The sequence below is a fragment of the Melanostigma gelatinosum genome (genome assembly GCF_949748355.1).
Source record: "Melanostigma gelatinosum genome assembly, chromosome: 4".
Lineage (NCBI taxonomy): Eukaryota > Metazoa > Chordata > Actinopteri > Perciformes > Zoarcidae > Melanostigma > Melanostigma gelatinosum.
Window position 1 is genome coordinate 15,076,657 of NC_136637.1, and position 27,354 is coordinate 15,104,010.

The 27,354-nt window shown below is 41.4% G+C and overlaps 2 protein-coding genes across 3 annotated transcripts in view; both read left to right on the forward strand.

Moving 5' to 3' along the window:
* LOC306776498 (transmembrane 4 L6 family member 1-like) overlaps window positions 1-27,354 on the forward strand; it is a 111,402-nt gene that overhangs the window by 21,780 nt on the left and 62,268 nt on the right. The window contains exons 2-4 of one of the 2 annotated variants that reach the window (XM_079267208.1): window positions 999-1,067; window positions 1,667-1,809; window positions 2,236-3,561. In XM_079267208.1, coding sequence (XP_079123334.1) covers window positions 999-1,067; window positions 1,667-1,809; window positions 2,236-2,434 — 411 coding nt within the window. In that variant the 3' untranslated portion in view covers window positions 2,435-3,561. Of the gene's footprint in view, window positions 1-998; window positions 1,068-1,666; window positions 1,810-2,235; window positions 3,562-27,354 lie in introns of those variants that run through there. The other variant, XM_079267209.1, reaches the window with a different exon arrangement.
* LOC306776494 (ceruloplasmin-like) lies at window positions 4,804-23,774 on the forward strand (the record flags this gene model as incomplete). Its single annotated transcript, XM_079267205.1, has 24 exons — window positions 4,804-4,964; window positions 5,796-6,040; window positions 6,115-6,327; window positions 6,797-6,970; window positions 7,052-7,143; window positions 8,700-8,862; window positions 8,982-9,120; window positions 9,355-9,494; window positions 10,082-10,222; window positions 10,340-10,384; window positions 10,475-10,689; window positions 10,944-11,100; window positions 11,229-11,441; window positions 11,833-12,037; window positions 13,195-13,334; window positions 13,473-13,601; window positions 21,438-21,544; window positions 21,676-21,731; window positions 21,893-21,964; window positions 22,404-22,495; window positions 22,632-22,771; window positions 22,872-22,928; window positions 23,457-23,562; window positions 23,664-23,774. The coding sequence occupies 24 exons, from the start codon at window positions 4,804-4,806 to the stop codon at window positions 23,687-23,689; spliced, it is 3,228 nt and encodes a 1,075-aa protein (XP_079123331.1). The 3' UTR covers window positions 23,690-23,774.

The window sequence follows — 27,354 nt, forward strand, 5'->3', positions numbered from 1 at the left end:
ACCAAATAACGGACAGAAAGTGGAGCGGTCAGTGTCTAAAGCAGGATTCTCAAACTCGCCCGCAAAGGGCCGGTTGTAAATGTAACTACTCGTAACATATTGTTAAATAACTGTCTGCATTCACAGTTTAAAGTAGTCTTCAATGTGCTCACAATACATATCCATGTCAAATGTACAGTAACCAGTCAAAGAGCTGATTCTAACTGTTTAAGTGTCTCATAATTTTGACTTTCTATTTCATCATTTTGACTGTCAATCTCATAATTTTGACTTTCTATCTCAGAATTATGACTTTCTATCATAGTTATGACTTTCTATCTAATAACTTCGACTTTATATCTCATAATTTCGACTATGGGGATATTTTTATTATTATTAGTCTAACTTAAAAATTAAAAAATTAAAAGAAATAAAAAATGATTTTTTTTTTAAACTTTTTTTTTGCTGGCGGATTCGCGGGCCACATAAAATGATTAGGGCCGGGAGTTTGAGACCCCTGTCTTAAGACCGTTGAGAGTTGAGCCAAATTCTGACATGTTGAACCCGACTGAGTCTTAAATGGCCTGCAAACATTCGATTAGTGTGAAATAAGCAACACAGCCTCATGTTGCACATTTGTTTACGTCCCAGGCGATTTGTCTTTTAGGTGACGTCCATATGTACAATACTGCTTTCAACAAGGATGGTGATTGACAGGTGGGACAAAACATGTGTCGAGGCCAAGGTGCTGTATGTTTACTGTATGTATGTGCTGTATAAAACAATAATACAGTATGGGTGGTGATAATGATATGCTAGCTGCTAGCAAAGAGAAGCAGGATCAATAATCTTTTCTTGTAGTAGAATATGATTATTAGCCTAGCTTACGTAGCTTTAGCATCTATATATACTGTATATATAGGCCTACTACTATAACGATTTAATGTGTATCACTTCCTGCCATTTCAAATGATGAAAAAAAAATGCTGCTGTTCAGAAATGTAACTCTGTGTTTCCAGATGCTGGTTCCAGCTGTGGTCTTCATCACTCTGGGGAAATGTAACTGTTGTTGGAATGAGAGCTTAATGGTAAGGGACTTATTAAACCATCACACTCAAAATCCACAGGAGGTATATGCTAAGCTAAGTCTGCATCAAACACTCCAGGAGTAATGACACTGATGCTCAGCTGATGCTTAGCAGCATCCTCATTTCCCATGCTGCTCTCTAAACATATAAAAATACTTATACATTTCTGTTTGCTGCACACAGATCAAAATCACATCTTTCACGAATTGTAACTCTTAGTGTCCCCATTTTACTGCCATTTTGTTGTTTCTTTCTCACCACTTGGAGAATAATACTGAACAGTTGTCATTAAGCCAGACAACACTGTGTCCTTATGAGGTGGAATGTTAATGCTAATCAACTATAATAATTCTACAAGGGTCCCATTGTTACTCAAATCTCAACAAAGTAAGCTTGGCTCACACCATTCAAGCCACATGCACAGCTGCTGTTATGTGTGTGTGTGTGTCTATAGCAGTCTCTGTATCTGATCTATTAAACACATAAATGAAACCGTTAACATTTATACAGACAGGCATTCACACATACAGTCACAAAGGCATGCCAACACGTTCATGTTCTTCTATATAATCACTTTGTGTGTCTGTGTTGCTCTCCAGAAGTGCGGGTCAGTGTTGGCAGCTGTGGTCGGCCTGGTGGGGTCTGGTTACTGTTTCGTCATATCAGGACTTGCCTTGGTGCAGGGTCCCCAGTGCTTCACTCCTTATGGATGGACGTACCCATTTGCAGACCAGGGGGGCAGGTAGAGAGATGCTGTGTGTGTGCGTGGGTGTTGGGGCATGGGGGGTTTATAAACAGAGAAGAATGTGTGTATACATGTCCTTAACTTTATATTTCACTGGTAAACAGAATGAACTGACTACAAACAACTGTAAAAATGTACAGTTTTACCCGTTGCCTTTTGTGGTAAATGTGACTAGGTGCCCTAATCTGGAAAACAATGGACTTTGCCTCCACTTTTTTTGTTAATTTCGTAAATGAGGACACCTTGTCATGTGTCGACTTATGTCATCAATGTATACTTAGAGACAACTCTCCCCCTTAGTATTTCAGTATTTTAAGAATGTGGTGCAGCACTCACAATGAGTTGTAACCAATGCAAAAAATATATAAAATATAAATGTAGTAAATGCTGTCCGTGATTGATCTTTCTCTCTCTGTGTCCCAGGTATCTCTTACAACCAGAGACGTGGTCACGGTGTCTTCAGCCGGTTCACATCGTGGAGTGGAACGTGACTCTGCTGTGTGTGTTGCTGGGCCTGGCTGTGCTTGAGTTCATCATCTGTCTGTTACAGCTGGGAAATGGTTTAGTCAACGCCATCTGCCGGCCCTGTTGCTACAAGCAGGAGTATAGTCTGAACGCGTAGATCAACACACACGTGTATGTAGACTCACCTGCTGAGACACAAGTGCCTGTGCACCCATAAACAAATCACACACGCAATATGTATGCACAGATACAGGACGTTAATGGACACACATGGAAGCGGAAGTCTGCACACACTGCACCATGTGTGCGAGTACAATTCAACCTTACTTAGACACACCTACAGTATCATGGACTTCTGACGGCCACGTCAGTGTAATCACTATATTTTCAAGCTTTTGATTTGCCCTTTTAGAGTGGCAAAAATCACGAGGCAGTCATTGATTATGATTATGATGATGAGCTTTTCTGGTGCAGAAGTCTCAACATTTCAAAGGCAACAGGTTATTAGTACATAATAATGTAGATATGTGTGTGAGCGTGTGTCCTGAATACTCCATAGAAAATACAGTAAACTTAAATAATAAAGACAAAGTAGACAATGATAACGACAATAATATCAATAATATTATTTAGTATGTTGTCCTATCCTACATGGGATAGGTTTCACTGAAGTAAGTAGCAGTGTGTGAAACTTTCATTTGCTTTTTTAAAGAAGAAGATACAAAAACAACTGTTCTCAAACTTGAGTGACAACTGTTCACTTCATGAAATTTACATTCTTAATTTCAAGGTTGCTCACTTTCTTTGTTATCATTATTGGCGGTATACTTTCTGTACCTTCAGAAACCCAATAACTACATTAACGTTTTTATTGCTTAAACAGATGATATTACACTTCAAACCAATGATATTAAACTAGTGTACTTAAGATGGCAGCCACATATGAGATAAGCTCTTGTGTCATTGGTGTTGCAAGGAGAGAAGCACATTTCCATTATTTGGTTGTTTATCCGCATCTTGGCTGACATGATTATCTGGATGCACCAGGAAGTGGTTGTTGTTGTTCCAACATTTATACACTGTTGGATCACTTAAGGATTACGAGCAGATTTTTATGTTTGTACATTTGTTTTAATTTTCAGAGCATTTTGTTGTAAATTGTTTTCTTTACGTCTTTCAGAAGCTAGATCAGTGTAAACAGACATTTTATATATGTTTTAGTGACATATTTTTTATAATGTTTGTTTGTTTGTGCCGCCTTTAATAAAAAAATGTCTATTTCCATTTTAAGTATCCAGTGAGTCATTAAGTTGAGGCTGATCTTTGTCCACAAAAACAGGTTCTCTTTTCATAATTGGCATATATATATATATATATCCTGTGTGTGTATATGTGTATGCATGCTTGACTCCCCTGCTGCACCTCCTCCAAACTGTTACTGGAAACAAAATGTTTCCATTAACTTATCTGGAGAAGGGGCCTTGCACAAATGCAATATTAGCTTACATTTAACAGTGTGTGTGTGTGTGTGTGTGTGTGTGTGTGTGTTTAAAGTGTCCTGGAGTTTCCAGAGTTGCCCGTTATTGATCGATGTCAGGACACAGACTGAGTAACTGTGGCCTCAGACCCTGCAGTCAAGTCCATCACAAGACATTTTTCAATTCTTTATCACACGGTGGCTGTGGGGAGAGTATTTTTTACTTTTTATGTCCATGTCACATTGTGAAAAAACTACTGCGCTTTAAACCTTAAAACAATGACAAACCAGTTTTGGTAGCAGAATTCATTGACCTTAATTGTCTTTAGGGGTAGGTGAAAGTACTTCAAATTAGTTTTAATTCAATTACTTAGCTTGGTTAGACTGATTTTGTGGATTAGGACAAACGCAAATCGAAACAACGGAATCAGATTTTTCTGTATCATTTTCAACCTTGCAGTTAATATTGGACAGCAGTAGTGACTGGATCAAAAGTCTGTGTTTTCATCACTGGCAAAAATCTTGCTTAGTCATGTGTACATGACTAAGCAAGATTTTTGGCTGCATTTCCACAAGCACGGAAAATATAACTGACTGTGGTACAGATCTGGCTTTCTATATTCTGACAAATATGAGATATTCTGCATAATGTCTGATGTAAATGTAAGTTAAATCTGATCTCTTCGTGGTTGTGCCATCAAATGTGGACATTGCAAAGAATAGCATGTTCTGTTCTTATGCAAATGTAACCTTTTGATCAAAAAGTCTGTCAGGGAACGCCCTCCCTTATCTCTGTGATGGGTTGGCTCAAACCCTGTCTGTTGGTCAGTGACCCCTCTGCCCTGCTTGGCTGTTCCCACCAGTCAGCTTAGGTAGTATAAAGACACACAGAGGGTCTAAAGCCTCTCAGACAGACTGACTTACAGCTGTCAGGTGTCTGCACTGCTTGTCTTCATCATTATCATCCTCTGGATCGCTCAACAGAATTAAAGAGTCATCGTCCTCCTTGGGCAGGTTATCAGTGGTAGTGCCAGCGCTATATCTTCAAAATGCAGCGACTGGGGTTAAGGGGAGTGTTGTTGCTGTGTTGTGCAGCAGTATGTGCGTCTGGGATGAGGAGAGAGTACTTCCTCAAGATAGAGGAAGTGTCTTGGAACTATGCCCCAAGTGGGATGAACATCATTCAAAACCGCACACTGCAAGAGGATGAGTGAGTACAAACTTAGTACATTGTCTTGATTACGTTGGAAAGATTATGTTGTCTTTCCAATAGCCACTTCACCCCCATACCATGATCTCAATTAAGATGCATGGATGTTTGAGCATTGTCATTTTTTGACCCACACTGCTCAACAATTTAACCTTCAATGTCAAGTATTGCAATATTATTACGACAATCTTCACTGTTGTGTGAAAACCTTGTATCTCGAAAGAAGGCAACTTTTAAAGACATGACAAATAGCCTTACTTTAACACTTATTCCATCTCTTCATCAAAGAAAAATTCAGTGTCACCACGTGTAGTGCAGAGTTTCCTTTGGAGAGTGATTCTTTATATTTGATGTGCTTTCTGTGCAAAATGCATTTTACATGTTTACTTTTACCCATTTAACCAATTACTTATGTTTCATGTGAACTATTTATTTTGTAATTTTTAACCTCTCTGCTCAGCATGCTTTAAAAAAAAAGAAGAAGAAGAAGAAGAAACCGCAGTAATGAATTGTGTTCCACAATTAATACATTTATCGAAATAATCTAAATAATAAGACCGTTTGTGGTTAAAATCATGTCCGATCATGAGCAGTGTTTGTGGGTAAAAAAGGTATATTGTACATGCTCACTCACTGTCATACTGTCACGACTTACTGGGAAACTTGATTAGATCAGAGCCATCGTTAATGTTATGAGTTACACCTCTGCTTTCCCTAAAATCACAAATCAAAATGTCTGATGTGAAAAGGCCCTAAAATTTTTAGCCAATCACAGGTTTTTGTAATATTTTAACTGCAACCCATAATAATCCTCGTTCTCTGTCTCTGTAGAGAAGCCTCCGTCTTTTTAAAGAAAGGCCCCCAGCGCATTGGCTCCGTCTACAAGAAGGCTGTGTATAAGCAGTACAGCGACGCCACCTACAGGACAGAGGTGGTGAAGGCGGAGTGGCTGGGCTACCTGGGACCCCTGTTGATGGCCGAGGAGGGAGACACAGTGACCGTCCACCTGAATAACACGGCAAACAGACCTTACAGCATCCACTCACATGGACTGAACTACAGCAAGGGCAATGAGGGTGAGGCATTAATGAATCGATGGGCAGCCTTAACAGGCTGATATATGTGTGACTCTGTGTGCTTGTATCTTCAGGAGCCCTTTACCCAGACGGTACTGGTCCAGAGCTGAAGCGTGATGACTCAGTGGCTCCTGGTACAACAGTGACATATGAGTGGAACCTCCCAGAGAGCCACAGCCCAACATTAGAGGACAGCAACTGCCTGACCAGATTCTACCACTCCCACGTTAACCCACCAAAAGACATCAACTCAGGACTGATGGGACCCCTCATTGTCTGTAAGAGAGGTACTGGAACCTTTTTTAACTTATCTGGTGACGGAACTTAAGTACATTTATTTAACTGATGTAATATTTTCAGGTACTTCTGCTTTAGTTTTAATTTTCTGCTTCTATATCGGCTACTTCCACTCCATTCCATTTCAGAGGGAAATGTTGTACTTTCTGTACTTTCTGTGGTTTATTCTGAAGGGGAAACCTACTTTAAGGCCCAAACAACGTTTCCCTCATTTAACTTCTTACTATCAACTTATCAATTTTTGAGCCAATCGTTTCACCACAAATTAAACTATCAAAAATATTGCTGGATTCTTGTCAAATCTGTGAGATCAGCTGTGGCAATACCAAAAATCAGCATCCAAAATAGTAAGAAGTTAATTGAGAAAATAGTTGTGTAGGGGCACTACTTACTGTAGGTTTCCCCTTCAGTACATTAATGCATGTTATCCTAAAATGTCCTCTCTCCACTCCTCTGTAGGAACCCTGGACCTGCATGGAGACAGCTCAGGAGACTATCTTTACGCTCTGCTCTTCATGGTGTCAGATGAGAACTTCAGCTGGTACCTGGACGACAACATCAGGACGCACATTACAAATCCTGCCAGTGGCCTGAAGGAGGATGAAGATTTCATTGAGAGCAACAAAATGCACGGTGAGTGGTAGTATCCAGGTACACATACGCATACTCATATGCATACACATACAAATACCTTTAACTCTGATTTAATTGCAGGTATAAATGGTTTTCTGTATGGTAACCTGCCTGGACTGAGCATGTGCCAAGGCAAGAAGATCCACTGGCATATGATTGGCTTAGGCAATGAGGTAAATATTGTATTTTTAATATCATCATCATCATCATCATTATTATTACTGTTGTTAATAGTTGTATTATTATTGTATAGTATTATTGTACTATTACTATTATTAATGGTATTGTTATTATTATTATTATTATTATTACTCCCACGAATCAGAATATTGTTCTAGTTGCATGTGTCATATTTAAAAAAAAAGTCTTAATTGAGGCACATAACCAACCAAAGTTCAAAATATGCAACTAGCCCTTTAATCCTTTAATTTTTCATTTTCATATTTTCCACGAAGATCATGCGATCGGTCGCGTGTGTGTGCGCATGTGTGTACACCCTTAAGTGAGTGAGTGAGTGAGTGAGAGAGTGAGTGTGTGAGAGAGTGAGTGTGTGAGTGAGTGAGTGTGTGAGTGAGTGTGTGAGTGAGTGAGTGAGTGAGTGAGTGAGTGTGTGAGTGAGTGAGTGAGTGAGTGAGTGAGTGTGTGTGTGTGAGTGAGTGAGTGAGTGAGTGAGTGTGTGAGTGAGTGAGTGAGTGAGTGTGTGAGTGAGTGAGTGAGTGAGTGTGTGAGTGAGTGAGTGAGTGAGTGAGTGTGTGAGTGAGTGAGTGAGTGAGTGAGTGTGTGAGTGAGTGAGTGAGTGAGTCTGTGAGTGAGTGTGTGAGTGAGTGAGTGAGTGAGTGAGTGTGTGAGTGAGTGAGTGAGTGAGTGTGTGAGTGAGTGTGTGAGTGAGTGAGTGAGTCTGTGAGTGTGTGAGTGAGTGAGTGAGTGTGTGAGTGAGTGAGTCTGTGAGTGAGTGAGTGAGTGAGTCTGTGAGTGAGTGAGTGAGTGAGTCTGTGAGTGAGTGAGTGTGTGAGTGAGTGAGTGAGTCTGTGAGTGAGTGAGTGAGTGAGTGAGTGTGTGAGTGAGTGAGTGAGTGTGCGCCTCTGTGTCTCCCCTCGGCTAATCTTGCATTCTGCTGCAGCAAACATAATGATATTTTTGGGTGCCCATGGCTGCATGCTCAAGAGCCTCTCGTGGTTGTGATGACTCACACTGTCTACAAACAACTTTCACAACTATTTTATACGGCCATTGGCTGCCTGCTGGCTCGTCACTCACTGCTCTCAACCATTTTGGGGTGTTTTCATTCAATCACACAATACAGCAGTGGTCGTAGCAGACCCGTCTTGCCGAGATCTGCTTTCTACTGAGTGAACCTTTTGTAGTTATTGTCTGATTTGTCTTTTTGAGCACATTTAGAAGAAGCTCAAGCTTTGTCTGACTGGGCCTATATTGACAATATGTTAACGTATACTAACAATACCAAGTACCTGTAATAGGACTCACATTTATTGTCTGAGTGCATGCAGTTCTAGTTCTCATTTTGTTGGTGAAAGTCTGAACAGTAACCGTCACATTTACAATTGCATCTGGCCTCTGTTGACAGTTTGTTGAAAAAACTAAATTTGTGAACATGTGTTACTTTTTTGCAGGGCTGCTAAACTGGACTCACAATAGCCCACATCATGTCTTGGTGTTAGCAGCAAGCACCTGGTCTTAACCCAGTTTAAATGTATTTTATCTGCAACAGGTGGACATGCATTCAGTTCATTTCCATGGCCAGATCCTGACCACTCAGAACCACCACACAGACATAATCAGTCTTTTCCCCGGCTCCAGCACTACAGCTGAAATGGTAGCTGACAACCCTGGACACTGGCTGCTGACGTGCACTGTCAATGACCATTTGATGGGTGAGCCGACTTCCTTAATTCTTAATTTGATTCAAGCAAGTCCTTTTGTCACCCAGTTGGATAATGAACAAATTTGTTTAGTATTTCTTTGTGAGTTTTTGTTTTGTGGTTTTGTCCAGCTGGAATGCAGGCTCTGTTTGAGATCAAGAAGTGTTTCCCCATCGTCCACAAGGCCCGGCCACACGGTGAGCTCAGACCGTTCTTCATCGCTGCTGAAGAGGAAGTCTGGGACTACGCTCCTACGCCGCCTACTGATGGGTTGGTTACTGCACACACACACGCACGCACGCACGCACGCACACACACACACACACACACACACCTACACACACACACACACACACACACACACACACACACACACACACACACACACACACACACACACACACACACACTCTCACAGAAATTGTCCAGGCTAATCTTCATGATTCTGTAAGAGACCTGCTAATAATTTGTATTGTGTGTTTGTGTGTGTGTGTGTTTGTGTAGTGAAGCAGATATGTTTGTAACTAGAAGTCAAAACCGTATTGGAAGCCGCTATAAGAAGGTTCGCTATGTGGAATACACGGACATTACCTTCACAACAAAGATGCTACGCAGCCCAGCGGAGCTACACCTTGGAATTCTGGGTAATCCAGGCTGGGCAGGGGTTGGTTGCACTTTTTTTTCCAGAGTCAGCGATGCTCTGGAGGCACAAATAAACTCAAATTAGTACAGCCAAACATGCTTATTACTCAATGAAAAATGCTATATATCGATAGTATGGTATGTAACGAAATATATTATATGTCTTGCTCCCCTTTCTGGTTAAAACTTTCCATACAACATTGGACTGTTTCATCATTGACTAATCTGCAGATTACTTTTTCATTTTTTATTCATCACAACTTCCCAAACATTTTCAAATAGCTTGTTTAGTCCAACCAACTGTCCCAAACAACCAAAGATATTTGGGTTACAACTAAAAACAGCTTTAAAAAAAAATTCTTCTGACCTTCTATAGCTTTGTTATTGTTGAAGGAGGTCTTTGTTCATATTTTGGACAGACTTCGTCAGATCACTTCAACAACAGTTTGCCAGTTCCAACACTAATGTTTGAAATATGTCGGCAGGATTTTGTTAACATGATGAGATATCTCCCAACATAGTGTCATCTAATGGTCCTTTGTCCTAAATGTGTGCTTGTGTGTCCATTTGTGTCCATCCATGTCTCCAGGTCCTGTGCTGCGAGCTGAAGAGAAGGACACTATCAAGGTGGTGTTTAAGAACAAAGCCAGCCGGCCTTACAGTATACAGCCTCATGGTGTTCAGTACAGTATAGAACAGGATGGGACGCTCTATCACAATGAACTGGAAGGTTAATACAAGCACATGCACTCACACTGTTATCAATGTACTAGATTATACTTTAGACACTTTCTTATCTTGTTTTATGTCTCCGTCTTTCCTGCCCTACACTTCTTCTCCTCCTCAGAGTCCCATACAGCAAAGAAACTGCGGGAGTTGAAGAGGGAACCAAGTGAGCTAAAAGCTGGAATATTACAGTGCCAGTCTAAGTTAGCATGCATTAACATCATTATAATATTCCTCTTTCTTTTAATACATTTAGGAGTGGTGACCCCTCCCCCAGCTGCTCTAGTCAGACCTGGAACGTTGCACAGCTATGAATGGACGGTGCCATTGGGTGCTGGTCCAGTCCAAGGGGAGGCCGACTGTCTGACCTATCTGTACTACTCTGGAGTGGACCCTGTTAAAGACACCCACTCTGGACTGGTTGGACCGCTCCTTATCTGTCGTCCTGGATCACTGAAAAAAGGAATACAAGTAAGAAGAGGGCATCACTAAACTTATGTTTGATCAGGTCACATCCCATTAAATCTGGTGTTTCCAGTTATGATTTGGGGGATATTTGCAGTATATGTGGACCTAAATCTGATACATATCTGGCTTGTGGCAAGAAGGCTGGAGAACAGCTTCAATAGAGGTCTGCCATAGAGGGACACAGAAAACTGAAATGTATTGATGAAATCACAATTAGACACCTTTCCTCCTGATCCTTCTCTCTTCTCCTCATGTAGAAAAACTATAAAAAAGAGTTCCACCTCATGGCCACTGTGTTTGACGAGAACCTGAGCTGGTATCTGGATGAGAACATTATGTCCCTAACCACTGCTCCCATAGAGCCTCCTTTTAACAAGGAGGACGATGGCTTTATCGAAAGCAACAAGATGCACGGTGTGTAGGCGACGCACACTCACACACTGATCACTGGCAGCTCAGCTCAGCTTAGCTTTTTCCCTTCATGATTTTATCATTTTTGAGCTAATCACTGTATGTTTTGTTTCTGTGTCTTTCTGTTTTAGCAATCAATGGCTTTGTGTATAGGAACCTCCCAGGCCTGACCATGTGTAAGGGGGATACGGTAACATGGCACGTGTCAGGACTGGGTTCAGAGACGGACATCATCAGCCTTTACTTCCAGGGAAACCGCTTCATCTACCGCCAGAACAGACGAGACACCATCAGCGTCTTCCCTCACATCTCACACACTGTCACTATGGAGCCAGACAGCATGGGTATACATCTCTCTGTCTCTCTCTGTCTCTCTCTCTCTCTTGCTCTCTGTCTCTCTCTCTCTCTCTCTCTCTCTGTCTCTCTCTCTCTCTGTCTCTCTCTCACGCACACATGATTGTACTTATTACTTGTGAGAACCTTCAGTGACATTGTTACAACTTTGTTTTGATCTCACAATTCAAACAGAATGAGAATATAACATGTGTGTGTGTGTGTGTGTGTGTGTGTGTGTGTGTGTGTGTGTGTGTGTGTGTGTGTGTGTGTGTGTGTGTGTGTGTGTGTGTGTGTGTGTGAGAGACCGAATGATTTCAAACATTGGGTGTCTGGGATAATTATTGAGCCGAACGTGTACATTGTGTATTTCTGTACATATGATGATTGTGTTTGTTTCAGGTCAGTTTGAAGTGGTGTCAGCCACAGTGAACCATTACCGTGGTGGGATGAGAGCCAACTACACGGTAGCGAAGTGCAGCATATTTCAGCGTCAGGGTGAGACTATGTTGCGCTCAAAAACCTACTACATCGCTGCCATGGAGATGGACTGGGACTACTCTCCAAACCGTACCTGGGAGGCTGAGATGTTCCGCGGTCATGAGAAGTACAGTACCACCTGCACACACCAATTTTCTTTTTTCCCCTAAGATGTCAAAGTCATGACCCGACCTACTCTGCCTGTGTATGAGGAGATAGCTTGGTTGGGGTTAGGGTAATATCAGGGTAAGCCAATCAGAGGCAGAGTAGGGCGGGTCATGCCTTCGCCATCGTCGGAAAAAAATATCGTCCCCTGCACATGTACAGCATGAAAACAGTTGCTTACAAATATCTGGACTTCTGCGGACAGTTGGCGGCAAAATTGGCCTCCAAAGATTGATGACAGCGGAAACCATGCACTACCTTAACATGCATGCAGTTTATTTTATTATACAAACATTGTATACAACTTGAAGGATAAGATAAATGTTGATTCCCTGAATATTTCTTACTGTCCACAAATGTCAGAAAAAGACCAAAACCAGCAATGCAATTGATCTGACTAAGAGGTATTGCCTTTTAAGCTTGATGCATCTTAGACCTCAAGTTTTGCCCCAAAACTATTAAAAAACCCATCAATGAGCCATATTGTTGCTGTTGGTGAGATGTTACTTCAGTACAAACACACATTATTTTTGAGTCAATCCCACACACCGGCATGCAGCTGAGCACCAGACATGGAGTAATCCGTATAAAAATGATGCCCAACAAGTTCTCTGTGTACTCCTGTTTGAGTAAAGTTTTCTTAAAATTCCCAGCTGTTTTAGAAAATGGAGCCTTTTGAAAATGAGATTATTTATTGGAGACGTGTTTATTAAAGGTCTTGCGAAGGAACCAGAGGGGCTGAGAGATGGACTAACACATTGTTGGTTTTGGTGTTTTCATGGGATTTTTTAACAATAAGAAAAATGTACAGTAGAATACCACCAGTCTTATCCTTTAAATCTAACTTTGCACTTTTATAAAACTTCTCTCCTTGCTATTTCATTTAACTCTGCTCAGTTATTTATGTCAAGATGAAATAATATTGCACCTAATGTTTTTTGTTGTCTTTAGTGTTTTGTATCTTTTGATAACCAAACAGCAAAACACAGATTCATGCAGAAACACATTTACATGCAAATGGAAGTGAATGCTTAAACACATCCGCATGAGGTGATTGTACCATAAACACACACAACATTTAATCCTTTGCAAAATAAGCCCGTCTCTCTCCCTCCGCAGCCCTGCTTCTGTCTTCCTGGACCAGCAGGGTGGGTTTATCGGCTCCCGTTACAAGAAGGTGGTCTACCGCCAGTTCACCAATAACAAATTCACCAAGCAAGTGGAAAGAGCAGCTGATATAGAACACCTCGGCATCATGGGTAGGCTCTCAGCCAGGGCAGCAGGAATGCACAAACTGTGATTGTAATATAAAAGCCACAAATACTATGTATAAAACATCTTGGATTTATGTTCCAGCTGGATTGGTCTTGTAATCAAAACACTTTCCCGTCTTCCAGGTCCAATGATTCACGCTGATGTGGGAGACAAGGTGACGGTGGTTTTTAAAAACATGGCGTCCAGGCCTTATTCCATCCACGCCCATGGAGTCAAGACAGAAATCCCGGCAGTTCATCTCACCCAACCAGGTAGTGTGTCTACCTGCTTGCAGACCATCAAGAAATATTGGAATTAATCCCAGAATGCAACATTTTAATTGTAGATTTACTTCATTATTATTGTGTAACAAAGTTACAATTTTCTGAGAATACCAAAAGGACTCTGCAAAGGTCCTTCACTTAGCTCTAATATACTTTTTTCACATAGTATGGGATTCAATACCTAGAAACATGTCTTTCCTAGTGTTGAGAAAATTAGCTTATTTGCAGTTTAAATAGCCACTAGGTTATGCAGATTTAATAATCATTAGGTTATGCAGATTTAATAATCATTAGTTTATGCAGATTTAATAATCATTAGTTTATGCAGATTTAATAATCACTCACGCAATACACACAGTACACGCTAGGGCAAGGGAGAAGCCAGTGGGAGATTGATAACTTTAACTGCGTCACAAAGGGATAGGCTGCCATTTTTAGATAAGGTAGAATAATAGAGGAGTGAGACAGGAAAGAGACAGCGCCCTAGCAGTGCCCATTCTCCTTGCCCCCACAGCCGACAACATCTCATACGCACTGACAGATGACTACACCTTCTGGGACGGGCCAGTGTGGGCGGATATGCTCAGGTCCCAACCAGGTTGAATACATGTAAAAACATGCTCAGCCTGCAACTTTGACTTGAACCAATGGGCCTCTAGAGGAGGGACCCTATATAAATGATTACGCTGCTATGTTGAAGCGTGTCTTATGGTGGACCTCTGAGAGGGAAATCATTAGAGCCCATGCATGTTTAATTGTGTTGGCTGAATAACTCTGTTGATAAATAAATCTATTGCTTTGATATTACTATACGCCTCTGAGAGCTTCTGTTTCATTCTTAAACCTGCTCTAAGTGTGAAAGATAGCTTTATTTTCACAACAAATTGGTGGAGGATGCGGGCAAGACTTGATACAGAGCATATCGGGTTGGAATGTTAACAGACCTCTCTATCTGTGATTTCAGAAATAATTGGCGAATCCTCCCCGAGGCTGGGAGCCCCAGTATCTGCCACTGGGTCCGTGCCAGCAGTTTCGGGAGGTCTGATATTGCCGGCATAACAAACAGGTGAGCAGGTCCTATTTAACTGAATCCTGCATATTGTATTCATAGCTTTAATTCTAAATTTGATATCAGACTGACCGAACTGTGGGTAAGGAATAGTTATAAAGTATTGTAAAGAATAAACACACAGCAACAGAGTTGTTATACAGCCATTTGGGGGGTCTGTGCACAGGAATGAATGAGTCCAGCAGAAGACGTTAGATAAAAGGCGAAAAATGATGTTTTTGTGGCAGCGTAGAGTGAAGGAATGTGAGCCGTGCCACGCGCCTTCTCTGTCGCTGTCACGCGCCTCGCGCCTCGCACTCAAATTCCTGCCACAAATAAAGCGTAATCTTTAACGTAATTATAAGACGTTTTGGACTACGAAGAAACTGTATAACATGACGGGGATATATGTGTGTTAAAGGTCATTGATAAACTGTAAACTGACAGTGAATGGACCGTGAAATATTACCGTATCAAGTGTGTTACGTGTGGTGTAAAACCAAGTTAACTCTGCGTAGAGTAACCTTCAGATAGTTTCTGCACGGGAGCACAGGTTTTAAATTAACTGATTGATAGCGGACGAAGAGAAAATTACCTTATCAAGACATCAAGTCTCAGGACACCAGGATTGTGCGTAGCGTTTAGTGGAAAAACATGATATCTCTGCTTAGAGTATCCTCGACGGAGTTTCTGGGCGAGAGCGCAAATCTTGAGTTAACCGGTGAATCGTTGATAACGGTCGGAGTTTAAAAGAAAAGTCGCCAGGAGACAGGCCAGAGCAGAGGCCTTGGCTATTTAAGTGTGCTAAATTGTGTTGTGGATATACAGGGCCAGTAGCATAGGGGTTAGCATTGCGGCCTTCCACGCGGTGGGCGGTAGGGCCGTGTTCGAACCCCAGCCAAAGCAGATATTATACTTGTGTATATGATACGCAGCGGCCGCTGTAATGCATTAAAGTAACGTTGTTTGTTTTGTGTGTTGGTTAGGGAAAGAATTTTTATGATTTGACTGTATTTGTTTGCTGAAAAAGCAGTTTGTCATTTGTATCGTGATCAAGAGGTCATCGATACACAGTCGGTTTGCTGAGGGTGAGAAAGTGGATTAACTGTTCAGTTAATCCGAGTGTTCAGAGACGGGAGCGTGTGTGATTTTGATTATTTGGTATGAATGCGTGTGACTATTTGCGTTTTAACTTTTGTTTATTTGTTTGACTGTATTTGTAAAGATATTCCTTTACCGTATTTGTGATTTGTGCGCATTCCAAAGACGGCAGTGTGCTTGGTTTCAATTTTGTTTAAAGGAGTGTTTGGAGCGTGCATATGAGAGAAAAAGCTGAGGGCTGCGGCTGCTGCAAATGTGTGTGTGTGACTTTCAAAGTTTGAGGGACAGTGGAAACGCATATGAGACACACCCGTTGCTATCAAACACAAACATAAAACATTAGAATAGATCGATACGTGATTTGTGCATATTTCAGAGGGGTTGGTTTTAATGGTTTTAATGGTTTTAATTTGGTATGTGTGCTAAGGGTTAATACTTCAGTTTACTGGGAGACTAAACAAAGTTAGGAGCGAAAACATAGCAAGGCCAAGGTTGGAGATAAGCTGGCAGTCTGTGTTCCACCACAGTCCCCGACGCTGGTCTCATGATTCATTTTGTTTCTAAAGATAGATTTGATTTTGTAGCGAGTAACGAAGGTTTCAGGGGAAATGTATCGGAGTAAAAGTATCAGTTTTCTTTGCAAAATGTAGTGAAGTAAAAGTAAAAAGTAAACAAAATTGGGATTCCCTGAAAGAGGCAGTTTTAGCCTATGATTAAAATTTGATTAACTCAGAACGTGCTGGGAGCAGAGAAAAGGGTGAAGCAGATACAAATAAGTTGATGTCCAAGAGGAAACGAAAATAGGTGTAACTGTTTAAAATAGACAGAGAGGCATGTGAGCAGAGAGAGAGAGAGGAATGCAGGGGTGAGACACACACACACACACACACACACACAGAGGCACGCACACACAGAAACACAGGGATCTAAGAATTGTATCTCTACATGTCTAACATTTGCTGCTGAACTTTTGGCAGCTGTTTTGTTTTGTTTGTTTTGTTGATTTTTAGTCCTTGGTCCTGATCTGGGGATTCCGCTTCCTGCTGTATGCTCCCCAGCCACAAACAACTTGAACGACACCCACCACTCAACACGTTGAGGATGAAGAAGACGAATGAGACTCGTCAAAATCTACAGGTACCATGTCAATGCTACAGAAAATATCTGCGGCATTCAAACCTGCAGTGAGTTGCATACGACAATGGTGAAAACTGGCCGTATAAACATGCGGTGACAGCCCTGACTGAACTTTGTAAGAAGGCTTTCTGCCATCCATAAGCCTGGAGAACATCACACAAGAGAGTTGTGTGACATGCAGCATGCTGAACATGAGGATCAGTTCAACAACGGACAACAGAGAAGTTTCGTCAGCACAGATGCAAGCATGCCCAGCTGATAATGTATCAGGGCATGAGAGGAAGCTGAAAGACACTTTGAGACTTTGACACACACCAACTGAAGACTTTGTGTGCCATACATGTGGCAGCTTGAACATTGAGGAACAGATGCTCACGCTCCATGAACAAGGAGTGGTGGGAGGGCTCGACAATCAGCCATCAAAGGGGGGTGCAGCAGGGACCGGAGTGAGACCAGAGCTGGACCAACGACGCGCACACAAATACAACACCGAGGGTGAGTTAACTTCAGATTCTTTAGATGACAAACTTGTATATTTAATACACACATTAGGAACTAGACAAACACCACTCACACCCACATATGTATTCGAATGAGATTGAAGGATTTAGAAAGTCACAGCAAGTCACGTTAACTAAAAAGAGAAAATGTTTAGACTGTCACATGCAGGCTGATTCACTTCACTGCACAGCACATGGGTTACGTGAACGAGATGCAAGGTTAGAGGAAGTATGATTTAGAGAGGTGGAAATTATATAATGGTATAATAACAGTTTGTTGGACAAAAAAGTACTGCTGCTGTCTGTTTCTCTGTGTCCCACACAATCTGAGTTTGTAAAGGGGGAGGATTCCACATGTTTCCACATGTTTCCACATGGTACAAGCCCAGGACTGGTGTGAAGGACATGTCTGACTGGCAGCAAGTCAGACTCAATTCACTGACTTCAGCAATATAGAGGATCCTGGTAATGTACAGAAACAAAGGTGACTTACACAAATCAATTGTATCAGTAAAAAGAGTCATTCAACTTATGTTTGATAAAACACACACACACATCCGTCAACATGGCTGAGCTGTCTCAAATGAGAGGCTATTGAAAGTATTACACCTGTTTTTGAGTTTTTATTGAAGGCTATATAATAATGGACCCAGGTGTCCTTAGGGTTATTTAGATTAGATTAGATTAGGACAACTTTATTAATCCCCAGAGAGGACAGACTTTTGCCACCCAAAAGCCCTGGTGTATTTCACAAAGCCTTGTGAAACAATCTGGTTGATTTACACTTACCAAGTGGTTCAGCCTTTTTTACAATATGTTGAATGATATCATGATTTGCAGGAAGTGGAAGCCAGACTAGGAATCAGACATAGGTATGGATCAGTGTATCATCCACAGTCACAAGGACTGGTAGAGAGGGCAAATCAGACGCTAAAATCGAAAAATAGCAAAAACATGTGCAGCATCAAAGCTGACAGGGGTTGAAGCTTTACCACTAGCTCTAATGGCAATTTTCAGTGGCACAAGGAAATGAGACGCGTCTTTCACCACATGAGTTAATAGTCATATTCCTGCCCTAGAGGTGCAGCAGGTAGACATGAAGGTGTATATGACTGCATTAATCATTCTCACGGAGGCTCTCTCCAAACAGGTCCAGCGAACCAGTGCAGCTGACCAGGAAGAGGTAAAAAATCTCATCCGAGTGGGTGACTGGGTCAGGGTCAAAGTTCATAAGAGAAAGTGGACTGACCCCAGGTGGATAGGGCCGTACGAAGTGAAGGAGGTTACTTCACACTCGGTCCAGGTCATAGGTAAATCAGGAGCACCTTGGCACCACCTGTCACATTGTGCCCCAGCACCTGAGCGTTCCAGACCCTTAGCAGAGGTCAGAGGTGATCTGGCGCAAAATGGAGTGTAATTGTAATTTGTTGGGAAGAACGGACATCCAGTCACTGGGGATTCATCCCTCAGTTACCTGGAAAGATATGGGTATAGGTAAAAGAACCAGATGGATCCTAATGGGTGTGGGTGTGGCATTTGTGATACTTTTGACTTGGGGATTGGAGGTGAGGTACGAAAAAGTAAACAAACCAACCAGCGGAAACTATGGCTGTCTGCCAGAAGCAGTGCAAAATCTGACAGGGTTTGAGAGTCATCCAAGCTGCAATCTGACAACAAGCGGCAAGGATGTGAACAAAACTCAAAACAACCTCGAGAGAGGGAAGAGTAGGCAAAAAAGAGATGCCTCAGAACCGGCATACAAGCGACCACCAAAAGCGTGTCGTGCATATCTGACCTTAAACTACACCAAGGGGAGCAAGACCGTTTTTACTTTTGATTTGTGTGATGTGATTAACTGTGGAGGAAGACCAAAAGCATGGAGAGGTTATGCTGTGTATTTGTGTGCTGACCATTCCGTAGTCAAGAGATGTGAGAATTACGTGAACGTCGCGTCCAAGGCGTTTTGTTATTCCTGGGGCGCGGTAACAAAATACACAGGGCGGTGGAAGCCACAGACGAGAAAGACCTTATGGGACAAAATAGAATTCCAACGAGACTTTTCGCCAACAACCAATCCCTTATCTCTGTCTCTAAACAACGTCACCAAAAGCAGCACAGGGAAAAACATAATATGGTTCGCCCTATTAGTGGACGTCCCCGGCAAAGACCCGAGAGTAGGAATTCAGATAAACATAATTCTGTACAGACCACCACCACCACCGGACCCACCAATTGTCTTGTCAGAAGACTTTTCTAAATGGACTCCCCAACAGGTGATCCAATTAGCTACAGGACATGGAAGCAACAATGTTTGGTTAAATTGGATAGTTGATAATGCTATAAACAAAATGGGTGGCTGTGTAGCTTGTGCTGCAGCAAGAGCAGCTATGTTCACTGAACCAGCACCACTATATCCTGAATCTGACCCAACAGGATACGCGTGCATGACAAATATGACTAAAATAGCTACTCCACCAAATTGCACAACTCTGGCATCCATATTTCCACCAATTGATAACGCAACTGCAGTAGGATATTTCAAAGCTTACAAAGCCTGACCCAATGCAGACGCAGACATATCTTAGCAAAAAGAGCAGCTGGAACTGAGTTCAGTCTGGACAAAGGTCCAACCTACATGGATGAAATCGGAGTGCCCAGAGGAGTGCCTAATGAATACAAATTGGTAGACCAGCAGGTTTTGAGAGTATCGTATGTATCATTCCATGGATAACAGTAAATAAAAATGTTGATCGTATTAATAATGTGCATTACAATGTTCTTCGCTTGGCTAATCATACTAGGGATGCAATAGAGGGCCTGGCTGAGCAGCTGGCCCCAACTTCTTTGATTTCTATGCAGAACAGAATGCTGTAGACATGTTGCTTGCTGAAAAAGGGGGTGTTTGCTCAATGTTTGGAGATCTGTGTTGCACTGTCATCCCCAACAACACTGCGCCGGACGGTTCAGTCATAAAAGCACTGAATAGTCTGAGGGCACTGTCAAAAGAAATGCAGGAAGCATCAGGTGTAAACAATCCATTTGGCGATTGGATGGAAAACATGTTTGGAAAATGGAAGAACCTGATCTTGTCAATAGCAGTGTCAGCGGGAGTGTTCATTGCAATACTGGTGTCATGTGGATGTTGTATAATACCCTGTATTCGTTCTTAGGTTAGCCGTCTCATCACAACTGCCCTCTCCAAGGAACCCCCACCACCCCCTCCTTATGGAGCTTACCCAGTATGGGAGGAGCAGACCAGCCTGTTAGGGTCAGATGAGGCAGAGCCAGACACAGGCGTGTAACAGGGTAGGAAGGTAAAGAAAGTGACGTCTTTCAGACGTCAAGAGAGGGATTTGTTGAGAAAATTAGCTTATTTGCAGTTTAAATAGCCACTAGGTTATGCAGATTTAATAATCATTAGGTTATGCAGATTTAATAATCATTAGTTTATGCAGATTTAATAATCATTAGTTTATGCAGATTTAATAATCACTCACGCAATACACACAGTACACGCTAGGGCAAGGGAGAAGCCAGTGGGAGATTGATAACTTTAACTGCGTCACAAAGGGATAGGCTGCCATTTTTAGATAAGGTAGAATAATAGAGGAGTGAGACAGGAAAGAGACAGCGCCCTAGCAGTGCCCATTCTCCTTGCCCCCACAGCCGACAACATCTCATACGCACTGACAGATGACTACACCTTCTGGGACGGGCCAGTGTGGGCGGATATGCTCAGGTCCCAACCAGGTTGAATACATGTAAAAACATGCTCAGCCTGCAACTTTGACTTGAACCAATGGGCCTCTAGAGGAGGGACCCTATATAAATGATTACGCTGCTATGTTGAAGCGTGTCTTATGGTGGACCTCTGAGAGGGAAATCATTAGAGCCCATGCATGTTTAATTGTGTTGGCTGAATAACTCTGTTGATAAATAAATCTATTGCTTTGATATTACTATACGCCTCTGAGAGCTTCTGTTTCATTCTTAAACCTGCTCTAAGTGTGAAAGATAGCTTTATTTTCACAACACTAGGTGAGACTTACTCCTACCAGTGGTACGTTACAAAGAATACAGGACCAACCACAGAGCAGGAGGAGTGCTTTGTGTCAGCATACTACTCCACTGCTGATGTTACCAAGGTACGCCACACACACGCACACACGCGCACACACACACACACACACACACACACACACACACACACACACACACACACACACACACACACACACACACACACACACACTTACCTCGTCTCCCTGCCTAACAGGACCTGTACAGCGGTCTGATTGGTCCGTTGGTGATCTGTCGCCGTAGCTGGGGCAGGTGAGTGTCTCTGCATCATTTCATGCAGCATGTACTGTGTGCGTGTGTGTTTTCAAGGTATGATGAGGCAGGAATGAATTTTTGTTCTGTATCACAAAACAATATTATAAAGTATTTTATAGAGTGCTAATTTACAGCTTTATAAACTGTGTTTCTTTCAGGAGTCTTGGTATGAAAAAGCAAGTGGAAGAGTTCGCGCTGCTTTTCCTGGTTTTTGATGAGAATGAAAGTTGGTAAGTGGAGTCTAACCTTAAAACTAACTATGAACTGTTTAGACCTTTAGTAGTTAAGGTGTCTAATTTCAATGCAAAACAGATTTTGTCCCTTTACTTCATGGTATCTAAAAAAATGTTCTTTTGGTTTTGTATTCTGAGGTTTTGAAATTGTCTGAAATGTATGCCGCCACCACCATACAATGGAATTGATTGGAATTTTAATTATGGTAATTAACACTGTCAATTTGAAATACTTACTTTCTGTAAACCCTCTCACAGATAATCAGGATAATCCACACACTTTAATAATGTCAACATTTTCCGTTTAGAGAATTTCATCAGTAGATGGTTCAACAGTGAAGTTTATATGCAATTTTATCGGGTCCCACCTCATATCCTTTTATTATTATTATTATTATTATTATTATTATTATTATTATTATTATTATTATTCCAGGTATCTGGATGAAAATATCAGGACCTACATCAGGAACCCTCGCACAAACTTGAAGGATGATGAAACCTTTATAGAGAGCAACAAGATGCATGGTGAGATAAAGATAATCTTTATCAAAATAAACGGCATCATTTTGACCGATGGTATTTTTTTTTACTTTCGATGTCGATCGAAATATTCTTCATGTCTTTCCAATATGTTTGTTTGTGTGCTTTTCTGTATATGCAGCCATCAATGGTTATATGTATGGAAATCTGAATGGTCTAAACATGGAGGTGGGTGATAAGGTGTACTGGTACCTGATGGGAATGGGCAATGATGTGGACATACACACCGCACACTGGCATGGGCACAGTGTGGAATATAAGGTATACAAGACAAACAAACTTGCAAGACATGCCTACACAATCACACATTACGCAAACTAATACACACAAATTCCAACTATTTTTTGCTCTTTCTCTCCAGCTGGGTGGAGGTCCTCATCGTACGGATGTGTATGAGCTGTTTCCAGCAACCTTTCAGGTAAAACCTCAAAACATCCTGACGTGGCATCAACTGATTTAATTTGTCTTATTATATGCACAACTTCAAGGGATCAGTGTCGTAAAAGGTTATTGTTCATCATCCATTGGATTGTAAAATATATTAAAATATCTTCTCTTAAAACAGGTTACAAAATTCATATAGACACACCAAATAAGGAATACAGATTAACTTAAAATATTTTTTGCTCACTTTTAAAAAAGGAAATCAGGTAAAAGTATTGTTTTAATTGTGCTGCTGCATATATGATATAAGTGTTCCTTTGCCAATCCTACCATCTTTAACAGCAAATATATATATATATATATATATATATATATATATATATATATATATATATATATATATATATATATATATATATATATATATATAGAACTTAAAATGTTAGAACATTTTGCATCAGTTAGTTGCAGGAAAACTGGATTCTGTAGGTTCAGTGTTGTCAAACATGAATAAAAATGAAACTTGTGACTCACTTGACGTTTCCATCCTCTCCCTGTTCAGACTGTAAAGATGCGTCCTGAGTATCCTGGTTCCTGGCTGCTCCACTGTCACGTCATTGACCACATTAAAGGTGGCATGGAGGCGATGTATACTGTTACTGAGAAAGGTAAGAACACTAATTGGGCAGGGACATGAATTCAGGCTTGGAGAAATGCGAGATAATGAGTATGCTGTGCAAAGAGTGACATGTTTGTTTCTCGTCAACAGCAAAGAAGAAGGGAATCTTTGGCTGAACAGTTGAGAAAAAAGGATAGAAGACAGCCGAGATGAGCTGACATTTTATTTCAGGACCCAATTCATTAAACGCTCTTCATAAACTCATCTTAATGTGAACGGTTACTTGTGCAGATAATTACATCTCAGAATAGACATCACAATTCATAAATAATAAAATGTGCATTTTTAAAATTGTCTATCTGCTTTGATATTTTCCCAAATGACACTGAAGCCTGTAAGAATACTGAAAAAAATAAAGAAAAATGTAAAATGAATGAACAGTTCTATATAACTGTTATGTGTGGCATGTAATGACAGCAGTCGGGCAGCAGGGGGCACTGTAGCCGTAGAGTTGCACTGTGTGCGGAAACTAAAATCATTTGTAACACAAGTGAACATTGTTGTCTTCAGCGATGTAACTCACATAACACATCAGCAGGGGAAACATGTATCCTTTGGAATAACCTTTTGAGTGATTACTGTGAGGTAGGGATGTAGTGTTGCCTTGCGCATGATTTTAGCTGGTGCCCATTGCATCGCAACCAATCATTGTGTTCATACACTCACACACAAACTGCTCAGCTTTATGTCTTTCAGAGCACTTAAAAAAACATTTTTATGTTTTAATATTATGTTGTAGGTTATTCCCTAAATACCTGAATAGTCTTTCCAACTTTCCCTAATGAATTTAAGATGGGAGTAACTGACGCTGTTCATTATTAGGGTGATTGGCAACCCAGCAAATACGGCCTATTTAATAGGCTAGTTATGTTGTCGTGGGATTCTTTGTAATAATAGCATCAAAATAGTATTTGTAAAAATAAAAAATTTAGATTTTCTTTCATTCCAACATTATAACTCAAAACCCCTAGTAGGCTGAACAACATTTACTGAAAAAGCATGCAGTACATGTTCTCTAGAGGTCTCATGCTTGGAGGGGTAAAAGAGAAAACTTAGGACTGAAACAAATGTTAGCCTAATGATGTACGGTTAGGTTTCACAAGCATGTACATGAAAGCCACCGGAAACCTGCAATCAGGATATCAAGTTGTTCATACTTTGACACAAGCAAGGGTTCAGTCTGATCCACCAGTGGATTGCAGTAATATCACTTTAATGCATATTTAGCAACATCAGCAGTCTACGACCTGCAAGGCTGCATCTCTACAGCTACAGACCAGTGTGAAGCAGCTCAGATGTCGCTGATGCATGTGTCTGTCTGTAACTGCTGGGCTATGTCTTTTTGATGCAGTGTGATCATCTGACTTTCTACAAACATTATACACAATAACACTTTAAGTACACCGGAGGGATGCAGGAGTAACACATGCTCGGCTTGACTTGACCAATATGTTTAGATGAAACTAAGGAAGCAATTTAGAAAAGCAACTGACAGTTCCTCTTTTCATCCAGCTGATGTCACTGCGAACTAGGAAATTTGGATCCACCTCTGACTTTTCAAGATGATGCAACTATAAGCCTTTGACCTTGTCAGTGTCCCACAGAGGAACCTTTGAGAGGGGATCCATTAGGAGCAGTTAGTCCGCAAGTACTGATGAGAAATTGAATGGCTCCAATCTCTCATACACATCTGTGTGCCACGTGTCCTGCAAATCCTGTGAGCGGTGTCTATGATTCCTGGAGTCTAGTGTCACAATGAAAGTGCTCGACAAGGCAGTTTAGAATCCTGGAAGTTAATCCCAAAATAGAAGATGCTATGAATCATTTTAGCATGTCCCAGACTCAGATAAAAGCCTCAAATATATTCAAATAAATATGCAGTTTGATAGGCTTGTGAGGAGCCACTTTATTCTGACTTTTCCCCTTTTTCATTGTTCAAAGGGATCTGATATTGTGAGGATCAGCTATCATCACCAAACACACACACATACCAAACACGTAGACGCTCACACACTCACTGAACTGAGAGCAGATCAGTGTCTTAGCAGCCACCTGCAGTGCTCCATTAGCTGACTAGGAAATGGAATTTAAAAGATTCAGACCATGAAATGTGGCCAATAATGCCAGCTCTGATCTAAACCTGTACTGCATCTCAATGATGTGCCAAACAGTTCTGTCATATTCAGCTGGTAAAACTTTGCCTGATACTCGCTCTCACTCAGCTATGGTGACTTTACCCGAGCCATAATATGTTGCTGTTTAAGCCTGCTGAAGGAGACAATTTAAAGCTGCAATTCAGATTTGAAAAGAACAAAATAATAAGTATGAAAGTAATGCTATAGCAACATGCGAGGCTGTGACTTTCAGACAAATGTTGTTACCCAAATAAAACAGGTTTAACCTCTTTACGGTAGCAATGGTAACATATGTTCACAAACACACAGACTGCACTGTCCTACAGGCAAAACAGGTGCATGAATCTAAAGGCAGCTTTAAATACCTGATGCAAACTAACTTTAGGCGGGTGAGAAAAGACAAACAATTTAAGCAGTCAAGTTACATAAAGATCCGATTTTCAATTAACTGTACAATAACTCAGGAACACCATATTCAAGCCAGAGTTGGTCTTGCTCGGGCTCACAGGAAAAATAAATAACAAATCACAAAATAGGAAAAATCCATGGCTTCCTTCACCCCTCTAATCGCATGTCAAGATTGTCAACACTGCTGGTAGAGAGGACAGGGAGTTCATGTGCAAGTGTTCATGAAAGGAAGTGGACCTTGAAATGTCAAAAAACATTTAGAAAGCAAAGTAAACAAGATGTTACAGTTATCCTGTACCTGGGGCCGGATGTGTAAAGACATGTGTAGACATTTGTGAATTTGTGTTCCGAACGTAGTTTCTTAAAAGTAACTGCTTAGTATTGGCTGTGTAATGTATTTGTTTCACTCATCTAGTCAGTGTTTATTTTTTGGGACTGACCCACTTCAGGACATGTTGAACTTGCATGTCTATAACTCATGTAACCTCAGGCCGGGCGTATCTGACGACCCTTGTATGAACTGTAGTTTCATGCCACTGTCAGTAAAAATGGCAAGACTTGCAGAGATAGGTGAGGATTTTGGGCTGCTGCCTGCTCGTGTGTCTGCAGACCCAACAACATCAAAGAGGCTCAAGGCGGTCTCACATGGTCCACCAAAAAAAGTAAGAAAGGTTGAAGCTTTGGCTCTCAATGTTGGTAATCTTTCATCAGAGTTTGCTCAGATTAAAGAGCTCCTCCTCAATCTCCAGCCTTATAATAGGGAGGCCAGCTCCTCTTAGTGACTCCGCCACAAGGGACTCGCCTTGTTTAGAGGATGATGTACTGTCAACTGCAGCCTCCTGCAGTTTGTGTGATGATGGGCAGAGCGATAATTGAGATACAGGGCATCTGATGCTTTTTCTCAGGGGTCTGATGGTGGGTCTTTATATGGATCAGAGGCTGGCCATGCCACAAGGAAGCCAGCTATTAGGATGGCTTTAGCATGGCTGGGGCTGGATGAAGCTCCTGTAGGAGCGGCTCCTTTGAGTGCTTCTTTCAGGCAGACGCCACAGCCTTATGCCTTCTCAGTCCCTCCTTCTAAGCCCTGTATTAAAGAGCTCCAGAAGTGCTGGTTAAACCCGAAATTGTTCTCCCATCACACTAGTGGTATCAGTCATCCAGTGCATTTGTTTTAGGAAGAATTAAATAGAACAAGAGTTCTGAATGTAACTATGGGTCCATGAATTCTGGTTGACCGC